The sequence below is a fragment of the Mercurialis annua genome, linkage group LG8 (assembly GCF_937616625.2).
Source record: "Mercurialis annua linkage group LG8, ddMerAnnu1.2, whole genome shotgun sequence".
In the NCBI taxonomy this organism is placed as follows: Eukaryota; Viridiplantae; Streptophyta; class Magnoliopsida; order Malpighiales; family Euphorbiaceae; genus Mercurialis; species Mercurialis annua.
Window position 1 is genome coordinate 33867553 of NC_065577.1, and position 12643 is coordinate 33880195.

At 34.3% G+C, this 12643-nt stretch overlaps 1 protein-coding gene across 1 annotated transcript; it reads left to right on the plus strand.

Moving 5' to 3' along the window:
* The first annotated feature begins 9979 nt into the window (after window positions 1–9979).
* LOC126661947 (uncharacterized) lies at window positions 9980–10950 on the plus strand. The gene is made up of 2 exons (XM_050355830.1): window positions 9980–10024; window positions 10066–10950. Exons 1-2 carry the CDS (start codon window positions 9980–9982, stop codon window positions 10948–10950), a joined length of 930 nt encoding a protein of 309 aa, XP_050211787.1.
* The last annotated feature ends 1693 nt before the right edge of the window (window positions 10951–12643 follow it).

Here is a 12643-nt window from a genome sequence, read left to right on the forward strand (position 1 = left end):
TGCAACCACAAGAAGCTTCTATGAACAAGATAGATAATCGATTAACATTAAGTGCGAAGTCATAACTATTAGTGAGAGATAAGATTTAAAATAAAAGAAGAAACTACATCTGACATGTAGTAATGGACGTCAAGGATAATTTAAGGACGATTTTAAGATCCCAACAAGTTTTATGAAAATTCGAGGACGAATTTTTATAAGGGGGGAAGAATGTAATACCCCAAAATAATTAATTAGCTAATTGGACCACGTGTCCAATTTCGAGTCGTCAGAGTGACAACATCGGAAAGTTATCCGATAAAATTAAAATAAATAAGTTTTAAATAGGCCGGTTTTGAGAAATTAGTTATACGGAAATTAAGGTTATATTTCAATTCTAAAGTTAGAATTGGAATTAAAGGGGAAAAATGTCAAGAAAAGCCCAAAATAAAGTGCAGGAACCAAAGTGGTAATTTAGCCACTTTGTGTCGAAAATAGAAATATTGGAATTTGACGGAAAGTACTAATATCGAGCTTGGTATTATTTATCGGATATAAATAATACGTATAAGTCGTAATAAAATAGTTTAACGATTTAGCTATGGACTAAATCGTAGGATTGAAAAGTTTGAAGGATAAATGATAAGAAACAAAAAGAACAAGGACTCAAATGAGCTTTTAGCCAAATCATATATAATTAAGGAAATATGAAATGAAGATCAGAGAAGGATCGAGAGAATTGTGAGGTTTCGCCGATTACGTTATTTCGCCGCCGTTTCTCCGTACGACGTCCGATTCACGTGATTTTCGCGGCAATCTCTTCGGAATTCAATCCTCTACTGATCTTGAGCTTCATTTCAAGGTAAAATTTCGGGAATTGGTGCTGAAATTGAGTTATTTGGGCTGTTTTAGTTTAGGAATTGGAATTATGGATTTAAACTTGATTTTAGCGTTTTTGGAGAAACAAAGTTACGGGTTTTGTTGGAAACGGAGAAATTGACATGTATGGCAAGTGATAGCATGACGGGAAGCCCGGAAACGATGTTTCCGGGGACTGCGTGCAGATTTCACGTGGTGTGCGATCGCACACCCGTGGTGTGCGAACGCACACCTGTGATGGTGTGCGAACGCACACCAGTGAAGGTGTGCGAACGCACACCCACAGTGTGCGGACGCACACCGGTGTGCGAACGCACACCCATGGTGTACGAACGCACACCACCTTGTGCAGACGCGTATTTCATGAGGGACTAAAACAGACTTTTGTCCGAGGGACTGAAATAAACTTAGCTCGACGTTTTACGCGAGTGACGATAATGTAAAGTATTAAAAGAAATATATAACTCTCGGATACAAGAAGTAGTATTTAATACGTCGTGGACACGACTAAGAGTTTCTGAATACGAGAGTAATACAAAGAATGAAACCAATAGTTAAATTATGAAAGTATTATATGTATTAAAGTATAAAGTGCACGTCTAATCAAAAACAATGTACCAGACGTGTCAGCGAATAGTGGAGTCAGTAGAAGCGGACTAGCGGGGGCATACCATCAGATCGATCATATCATTTCTTGGTTTGCGGTCACTGTGAGTTGCACTTTACTTTCGTGTATTATATATAAAGTTATTTTATATAAATACGTACACTGTTTTTACGCATCGCATGTTATATGATTTGATTGAATGTTATACGTTTATTTAATTTCTGTATATAAGAACTAGTATGCGATCCGATGAAACTAGCTACCTATTGGGTGTCAATAGGCTGTGTGATCACCAGTATCGAGTCAGTCTAGTATATTCGCATTTGAGAAACGACTTGACACAGCTGGGAGCTGTTGATGATTATAAAATTTATGTGGCTGGGCCACCAGCGAGTTAGACTCGCGATTGATATTTACGATTGGGTATATGATTTAGATACGCAGAGTGAACTCGGCTACGGTGTAGCCTGGAAGTCCCCGTATCTAGTGGCTGGGCCACCAGCGAGTTAGACTCGCAATTGATATTTACGTTTGGATTGAATGATTTGTGATTATTCGAGAGATGAGTCGCATGCTAGGATATTAGTTTCGTACGGATCAAATACCTGTTTATATGTTTTACATTAATATTTTCTTGAGATGCGATGCTATGTTTTTATATTAATACCGTTAGTAAATGCAAACTCACTCAGTATTTCCCCAAATACTGACCCCTCACCTTTGATGTCTTTCAGGTGCTTAGCTTGTGGACTTAGCTAGAGACCAATTTTGGAGTGCAGAAGTCATCTGTATATGTTAGTTTATGACTTCTGTTAATGCTGCAGTAGTGGTCCGGTGTCAGCAGAATAGTAGCCTAGTCAGCAGTTTTATTTTGATTGTACATATCGACTGCTGTTTTTGTTTATATGTTTTTGATAGGCTACGTGTTTGTATATGATCCACGGCCCCAGATGCCGGTGTGACAGTTTGAGACACTAACTGCGGTGTATTGTACCGCGAGGCCAGTTCGTACAGGGTACGGTAACTAGAGCCCGCGAGGTTTTGAAACAGTTAGTGTGTATATTTGGTAATATGTTATATACGAGTATTGGCTTCCGTTGTTTGTTGTTATTTGTTTATTTTATATTTGCGAAAAATTAATTGTGATTTTAGGCTTGCTACGGGTTCCGGAGCTACCACTCCCGTTCCCTAGCGCCGGTTGCGGCTCAATATTTTGGGTCGTGACACTATGTCAAGCTATTCAAGGCTGATACCGCCATTTCTGACTATTGAGAGCATGTGGCTTTCCTGCGTTTATGGTGGCGAAGTATGTGATCTGTACGGCCTCTTTCAGAGTGACCTAAGAATGACCCCTACTCGCCTCTATTTGGGACAAAGGGCGTCGCTGTAATCTAGGCAAATTTATGATGGCCTACTTGTACCATGCTTTGAATGACTTTGCCCCTTATTAAGCTGATTTGAAGAACATTAACTCTTCGATCCTCAAAAAGACTTTCAAATGTCCGAGTAGGGTGCAATGGGTCCTACAATTATGGCTCGCCCTCTACTTCCCGGAGCTGTTCGTTAGCGGCCCTCCAATCAAAGCAAAATATTTTGGTTTTTTCCTTGATATCGTCTGCAACCCCTCTTCCCAAAATTTTAGACATATTTGTTGTTTTCATTGACATACCTATGGGATCGCCAGAATTGTTTTTCTCGGTCTTCTGGATGAAATACTTGCCTTCTTGGCTACTTTTCGATTGGGATGGCAAGCATACAAAAGAAAACCTGGCCGATGAAGAACTTGCAATCAATGCCCCATACTTGGGATGTGCCATGAAATCTAAAAATCTCGTCCTAAGGCTGAGTTACAAAAATAGTGGTGTAGAACTATATTCCCCAAATTATGTCTCTCGTCAATTCGGCTTGTGCTAGGGAATACCTTGTCCTTTGTTGATCGCCTTTAACAATCGTGGGTCATATGCTCCCAAGTTAGCCTCTTTTTATGACCTTCAATACCTAACTCGCCCAAACAAGTCATACCTTCCCCGTGCTGTAGATATCGCTCGTCCTAATACCTCGCCCGCTTGTACACCAGAATATGAGAGTTGGTGGGCCTCGGTCATGGAAACCTACTTCACACAGACTTCAAAATAGATTCTCGCCCTTCATGACTTTTCATTACCTCCTTTATCTATCAATCCTATTCATGCAAATTTGTTTCTTTTGCAGGCCCTCAAACGCCCCAAATTCACCGGTAATAGCATCATCTCCTTCGAAATTAGGAAATTTGAGCGCTTTTATAAATTCAAATATGACCCTTATGATCGTCCTGACATTCACCTTAAGATGCAAATTTTTAAAAATCAGGCTAGGCGAAAATATAATCAAAAGATAAAAAAGGTATAGACGGATAAATTCCACGAATATCCTTATTCCCTATTTACCAACCACATTCGGCCTAAGTTTAAGTTTAAGAGTCCTCCCATCCATAATTATAACTTGTATTTGGCTGAATCAAATTTAAAACACAATGTTTCGGGGGTCACATATGCGGGATTTAAATGTCCTTTCCTCGAAGGAGTAGATGACCTAATCGCCTCTGGGATGATCAAATCCCGGGTAAAAATAAATTATTACCTTTCTTTTCTTTTATTTTTTCTTCACCCTATGTAACATTAGTTTTCGTTTTCAGTTGGCATCTCGAAGACCGGTCTTGAGGTCAATTCTGATGACGAGGAGGAGAATTGCCCTGCTAAAAAACGCAAAAGCTAAAGCTGCACCCAAAAGGACGAAGTCGAAGGCGGAAAAGTCTTCCCTTGAGTTCGTAGGATCCAGGCTGTTCGATCCTACACTTGGCAAAGATAATGGCGCCTCTCAGGAACTTAAATTGGTGACACCTTCCCAGAGTGATAAGAGTAAAATATTCCTATGTATTTTAGTTGTTTTCCATATGCTTTTACGTGTTTCACCATGATTTTCGGTTACTTTGTGTATCTTATTACGTGTGTGTTGTAGGGAAAACAGAGCAAAATGGAGTCTTTTTGGATTAAAGAAGGAAGAATCAATGAATCGGAAAAGGAGCGAAGTCTTGGAGCGTTTTTGACGAAGTTTTCCACCTCCCAGATGAGAGGCTCGATCGAGCCCTAACATTTTGAGCTCAAGAAAAAGCTCTCGGATAGAGGGCTCGATCGAGCTCCTCTGCTTTAATGAAGGGCGCTCTAGTATAAAAGGGGAGTTTTTATTTTCAAATTCTCAAGAAACAAGATCGAGGCGCACTTCCAAATTTAGCCAAACACAACTATTGTACTAGGAGATTATTTTCCTCTTTTATCTAGACTATATAAGACATTTTATCTCCATTTTAGGGTTATGTTGTGTTCTCTTTCACATCATCAATTCCCTTTGTAGAGAGTAATTTAGGGTTTTGTGCCATCTTCTCCAAGTTACATTTACTCCATTGTTGAATGCTTTAAGTTATTTATTGAAGATTAATTCTCCTTTATTATTGAAGCTTTTTCTTTATTGAATGATTATTGTTGGATTTTCTTCAGAGATAATTAATTCTCTTACTTTAATGCTTTTACCGTTCTATTTTTATTATTATTGTTGACTTAGCCATGATTGGCTAAGCCCCCTTGTTTGTGATTGCATGATTGGGTTAGGGTTTAGACTTGTTGTTGTTCTAATTAATGCTCCTAATGCTTTGTTTAGTCTAGCTACCTAAAGCCCGATCCTAGGTTAATTAAGGCTTTGAGAGAAGGTTAATTAATTGGATTAGGTTGATTAGAATCGTAATTGTTAACACTATGAGAGTGGGTTAGGGATTATGAAACCCTAGAGTTGAGTATTAATTGTTGACTTCCTTATCAATCTCATTTAGTGCCACGAGAGTGGGTTAGGCTTGGTTAGTAGGTTTATTTGCGGTTTTGTAGCTCCTAGAGGCTCGAGAGAGCATGAGTTATGCTTTATAAACACTCGGCTCACATGAATGGCCCTAGACCCGAGTCCCGAGTTTGCATGACCTAGGTGTAGTATCGACCTCCAAACCCTTTATCCATTAGTATTTTGTCTAGTTGTTAATTGCTCGCTCTTAATTCAATTGTTTAATTAGTTTTTGTTAGTCTCAAATTTAGTTTATTTTAGTTGTGGGTTGATGTTTAGTTGTCAAACAAAATCCCTTCTTGTTTGCTAAGCGATTTAGGATTTGGAAAAAATCATTTTGACTTAACCTTTATTCTCGTGGGTTCGACAAAACGGTCTTAAATTCCATTGTATTATGAGGTGGTGATTTTAACAACAAGTTTTTGAGTTATTGAAATATGATGCAATCGACACTCACACAAAGAATTAGGCTCAAACATATGTGGTGTTATGCCTAGTGCTCAATTTCTATGTTCTCATGTCAATCATGCCCAAAATTAAAAATGATACAAATGTTTGAAATAATCGCAAGTCATGCATCTGCATTAAGCTAAAACCGTCATATTCGAGAATTAACAACCAAAGGTCATTTTCACCACTATCCCTTTGCAACATGTCATATAAATTTGCATTTCATTAAGCAAGCATCGAGGATTATTGTATAGGCTAGAAACATGCATTATGACATTCAAGCTCAAGAGATAACAAAAGTTGATACATTTCAAGTCATTGCCAAATTCACTAAATTTCACTAAAAGCATTCAACAAGCTTGGTATAAGAGTTTAGTAGAGGCGACTCAGACATCCTAAAATAACTAGACCCTTACGACATAAACATAAAGCAATAAAAATATCAAACACAATAAAACGAGATACAATTTCACAACCCTCCTCACACTATTTCTAGCTTAATCTAAGTAAGAAATAAAATAAAAACATGAAATTGTATGAGATAAAGTTAGAAAATACAAATCTCGCTAGTCAAATGTCGGGGATTCCGGTGATGGTGTAGGGTGGTGGCTGAAATTCGGCTTGAAGTTGAAGAAGTGTAGAGATGGCTTGAATTTTGAATTTGAAGGCTTGAGATGGTGCCATCTCATTTCTCCAAATGAAATTTGTCTCTTTTGAATGGGTTAAAAACATGCCACATTACCAATCCATGTGCTCACACCTTGAACCAGTCAAAATAGACATTGAAAATTTAAATTCCCCCTTTTTTTTAAAGGGGAGCTCAATTGAGCCATTTATTTAAAAGTGAGGGATGGATCGAGCCCTCTAGCCGAGAGCTATTTAGCTCCTTTAAAACACAAGGGCTCGATCGAGCCCTTCATTAAGTCAGGGGGCTCGATCGAGCTCCTCATCTGAGACCGAACATGCAAATTGCAAATTTACACCTCAGCAAATTGCACCATTGAATGAGTGTCACGTCATGTGTATAAATTTAGAAAAAAATGAAAGTTGGTGTATGTTTATGAGAAGTTTTAGAGAACGTGATTAAATTGAGAAAACGTGTGAAGTTAATGAATTTTTATGACATTAACCCTTAATCTTTTAAGGGCTTTTGAGCTACTAAAAGCTTCCCAACAAACTCAATAAACACTAAGCTATAAATAGTGTGAGGAGGATTGTGAAATTTTATGAGATAGAGTTAGAAAATACAAATCTCGCTAGTCAAATGTCGGGGGTTCCGGTGATGGTGTAGGGTGGTGGCTGAAATTCGGCTTAAAGTAGAAGAAGTGTAGAGATGGCTTGAATTTTAAATTTGAAGGCTTGAGATGGTGCCACCTCATTTCTCCAAATAAAATTTGTCTCTTTTGAATGGGTTTAAAACATGCGACATCACCAATCCATGTGCTCATACCTTGAGTCAGTCAAAATAGACATTGAAAATTCAAATTCCTCCCCTTTTTTTAAAGGGGAGCTCAATCGAGCCATTCATTTAAAAGTGAGGGCTCGATCGAGCCCTCTAGCCGAGAGCTATATAGTTCCTTCAAAACACAAGGGCTCGATCGAACCGTTCATTAAGTTAGGGGGGCTCGATCGGGCTCCACATCTGAGATCGAACATGCAAATTGCAAATTTACACTTCAGCAAATTGCACCATTGAATGAGTGCTACGTCAGCACTGTGTATAAATTTGAAAAAAAATGAAAGTTGGTGTATGTTTATGAGAAGTTTTAAAAAACATGATTAAATTGAGAAAACATGTAAAGTTGATAAATTTTTATGACATTAACCCTTAATCTTTTAAGGGCTTTTGAGCTACTAAAAGCTTCCCAACAAACTCAATAAACACTGAATCTAATAATAGATCTAGAAAAATGAGTATAAACTTACAATCCAAATGATTACAAAATAGCGTTAGATCTAAAAATCTAAAACTAAAATTAATTATAAATATTTAGATTTGTAAATGATCTCCCAATTTGCTGGAAAATACCGAATACCCAAGAAGGACTCCGAAGGTGCCGGAGGGAAGCCGGAATAGCCAGAAAGGTGCCAAGCCGCCAAATAGATATGGAGACGTCGGAGATACGGAAATATCGACAAAGTTGCCAAGATTTTGTAAAACGCCATAAATGTCGGAGATGTCTAATAGACGCCGGATTTGGTGAAGTCGGAAAATCAAGGTGTAAAATTTCAAAACCCGTAAACTAAACTTCCAATCCAAAACAGTATATTCCATATTCGCCGATCCAACGCAATATACAATTTCTAGATAATCTCTAGAAGAAGTTTCAAAAAAAACTCCTATACAGTAAATAAACCAAAATCTCTGTTTCAAATTTATAGGTAGTTGAGGACAAATATAAATATCAAAAAATAAATTTATTTAGATAAAATAAATTAATTTATAATAAAACCAAAAGAAGAATAAATTCAGTAAAAAATTAATAACTGAATATATTATATTTATTTTTACAAAAATTCTTAATTAATTTAATATTAATTATAAATAAAAAATTGATATAATTATAATAAATTTACTAATATGTACACGTGGCTCGTAATGTAACTCGTCAATAAACATATTAGTAAATTTATTATAATTATATCAATTTTTTTATTTATAATTAATGTTAAATTAGTTAAGAATTTTTGTAAAAGTAAATATAATATATTCGGTTATTAATTTTTTTTCCATACTGAATTTATTCTTCTTTTGGTTATTATAAACCATAATTAAATAATTAACTTAATTTTATTAATAATATTTTAAAAATAATAAGATAGAAATTTAAATAATAATATATTGACCAAATACAGTATTTTAATTTTGTAATTCAATAAAACTAAAAGATAGATATTCCTACTAATTTGGAGACACTTTAGTTATTTTTTACATACTAAAAACTAAATTGGAGATAATTTAGCTACCTATTCTAATTAGGACTTTAATTATAATAGTGATATATTAAATAACTAATTAATTAATGACTATAAAACCTTTATTTAGTAGTAAACTGAAAAGGATTATTCAGTAAATTTGCCTGTCCCCCCCCCCCCCCTCCGTGCTTTTATATATAGTACTAGTTTTTTCCCACGTGCTACGCACGTGAGCGATATTTACATGACCCGTTATTTAAATTTTTAAATTTAATTAAAATATTAAATATAATACTTTATTTAAAAAAATTGTTATAAATTATTCACATTTAAATAGAAACTATATCACGTTTGTGATATTAACATGATCCGTTATATATATATATATATATATATATATATATATATATATATATATATATTAAGTTTATATTTTTACCTTTTTAACATATTTTTGAACTCTAATTAATGTAAACTCCTATTATTTATCACTTTTTATTTTTTTTACTTAAATTATACTTTATATTTCTTATTTTGTAAGCGAAACTGATTTATAGACTTAAGTTTAACTCGGTAAATAGCTTATGTGAAATTAAATTGAATAAATATCATCTTAAATTTTAGTACAAGTTAGCTTTAACTTTGTACACTTGTACGTCTTATTTTTAGAGCTATACTTAACATCTAGTATTTTATTGTTAGAGTTATATATAACATCTACTTTAGGTATATTTTAACTCTTAAAAATTCTAAATATTACACTAATTAGAAAATTTAGACTTTTGTTTTATTGAAATTCTATTTCATCTTGTTAATCTTCTAATTATGCTCCTACTCAATTTTAAAATCCTTTAAAGCTCTTATTCGATTTTTTGTTAATTTATCTTTAAATATTTATTTTTGATAAATTAATAAAATATACATATAGTTAAACTCTTTAAATGTTTATTGTAATTAAACTATTAATAAACACTACTATCGTAATTTCGCTTGTCCCCCCATCTGTCCATCATTTTTAAATACATTATTTTTATTTACACTAACACTGTAGCACATGACCAATATTTATATAACTCTCTATATATAAAATAATCAATTAAATTAAAAATTTTAGTTCTCAACAAATTATTATCATACACATCTATTCAGCAAGGGCAATAGCTTCTTCAGTAACTTCCCCACCAACTTTCATTCAATATTGTTCATAGTGAACCATTAAATATTAAATTAATATTCTCAAAAGAAAAACATAAAATTCTTCTTGGCATGATTTAAAATATTGCAATGTTAATCTCCTCTCCCATTTATGGAAACATATTCATAAGGCTTGTGTTGCTAATTGTGAGCTTTGGGATTTTTTTAATGAGCAGATAGTGGTTAATATTGGGCATGGTCATGGGATTAGTTTCTGGTTGGATGCTTGGTCAGGTATGGGGCCATTGGCTATTCGGTTTCAAAGTCTATACAATCTTTCAAGGACCAAGGATATTGAAGTTAGCTCTCAACTGCGTGGAGGAACAGTAACAGACCCGCCTTTCTCATGGAATCGTCGGCTGCGCATTTCTGAACAGGAGCAGTTCGCAGCTCTTGTGGCAGAAATTGCCGAGTTTTCTTGCTCTGCTGATAGTCGGAATGTGGTGATTTGGAGAAGCCGGGCTGACGAATTCAGGTGTAGGGATATCACAACTCATTTTCAATCTTCAATTGCAGTGAATGGAAGCTTTTTGCAAGGTAACATCTTATTTCCAGATTTCTGGAAATGGCATTATCCTCCTAGGATTAAATTCTTCACTTGGCTTATTATTAGAGATAGAATCTCTTCAAATGCTTCATTAGTCTCTAGAGGTATTTTGGACCCCGGATTGATTGATTGTTTGATTTGCAAGTGTGAGGAAACGAGTATTCATATCGTTTGTCATTGCCGGTTTGCTTGGAGATTTTGGTCGTTACTTCTGTCAAAATGTGGAATTTTGTGGGTTTCTCCTCCTAATATTTTTCAGTTTTTTGGCCTTTGGTCTTCCTTCACCCGGGCTCGTTTCAAAGAATTATGGCGGCTAATTTGGCTTTTTGGAATTTGGGAGCTCTGGAAGTTGCGAAATAACAGAGTTTTCAATAATGTTGAGAGTTCTCCTGATAACTTGGCGTATTTGTGTGTTTGCAAAGCGGTCCAATTCTATAGCTCTCTCCATCCTCAATTTTCATATTGTGGAAATGATGTTTTTAGATGTTTGGATAATTTTGTAACTCAACTTTGATTTTCCCGGTTTTGGGTTTTTTGCCTTCCACTTCTTGTGGTAGTGCCTAATAAATTATCATTTATCCAAAAAAAAAAATTTTATTATTATTTTTACATATAAATTGTGGCCTCGTCACAATTTCAATTTAATCAATTAATTTTAATTCAATAAACTAAAAAGACAGAGAATAGACACCTCTTGAACAAGGGCAACGATTTCTTGAATAGATTTGCCATCAACTTTCTTCCACTATCTTTCCCAAACAAACTACAAATTATCAAATCAAACAATCGGCCATCAAATTTCTATTTTCATGAATAAGCAATATTCAATCTCTTCAAATCAAATGATATTAATATGACCAGAAAATCAAAGCATGTTTGCCATTGATTGTTTTTAACAATCATCGGACTATTATCGATGAATTTGGGCAGAGCAAATTCAATTCATTTAATTTAAATGCCTAATTAAAATGCTAAGTAATATATAGTCTTCAGTTGTCAATATGGATTAGGACTCTAGCTAATTTTGAATGAACTAAGTTATGCAAATTATACGGCTATGATATGGATGTATTATTATTCAAAACAAACTCTCCTTTTAATTATATGTATCTTTATTAAATTTAAACAATATAAAAATAACTCCTAACTTGGTTCCTTGTTAAACTTAAACTCTAAGTTGTATTAGTTCTATTCGTACTGTACCTGAAGTTCTTTTAAAATTAAATTCTTATCTAGATAATTTATATAATTTAGAATTAAACTTATACTTAACTTCGTAAATATTTTAATTATTAAAGGCTAACTTTGTAATTTTGCCTGTCCCCCCCCTTCACACTTATAGAATAGTTATAGATAGATTAGTAACTTTTATCTTTTAGTATGTTTTGTTTTATTTTTAATGAATTTCACTGTAATAATTTGTAATTTGGAAAAAAGAAAAAGAAAAATTGTCTATCAATATGAGGAAATAATAAAAGATCATATATTTGAAGAAGGTGTAAATATTTAAAGAGGTGGAAGGTGAATTTGACTAAAAAAGGAAAAAGCCAAAATCACCTCCCTCAGGTGTGCTGCACTATGTGTATTAGGATTTGTGGGTGTAAGGTGGGAAAGTTTGAGCTCAAATAGTTAGTGGGCGTGTTCATTTAACTGACTCCATTTTTGTTTGCAGTATTAACCTTAGTTTAATGGCCTAATTACTTAAAAACACCCCATATTAAATTTTTTTTTATTTATACTCCAACTTAGGAAAATTTTCATTTGTACCATATTTCGGATTTTTCATTTTCAACTCTACCCTAAAACACTAAATTGATCTTTTTTCATCTAAAAAAATTAAAATAGTCCTTCATTTTTAACCTATATTCTAATTAGCCGTAAATATTATTAATTTTATAAATATACCATCTCTTTTTAATAAAAATCAACTAATAATAATTATTTAATTTACATTAATTATCAATAATTTTTTAAAATTAAAAACCATAAAAAAAATTAAAATTTACATAAAAATAAAAAAAAATTTACCAACTGCATGCCGCCGTCCTCCTTCCATGTAAGGAGGACGGGTTCCCCCATGGAAGGAGGAACACTATTCCTCCTTCCATGGAGGAACAACGCCGTTCCTCCTTCCATGGAGGAACATGAAGGAGGAGTAGCAGCTCCTCCACATGGAAGGAGGAGCTGCTACTCCTCCTTTACCGGAG

Coding starts and splice junctions, on each gene's coding strand:
- LOC126661947 (XM_050355830.1), top strand. CDS start 9,980: ATGTTAATCTCCTCTCCCATTTATGGAAACATATTCATAAGGCTT. Junction 10,025..10,065: donor GAAACATATTCATAAGGCTT/GTGTTGCTAATT, acceptor TTTAATGAGCAG/ATAGTGGTTAATATTGGGCA.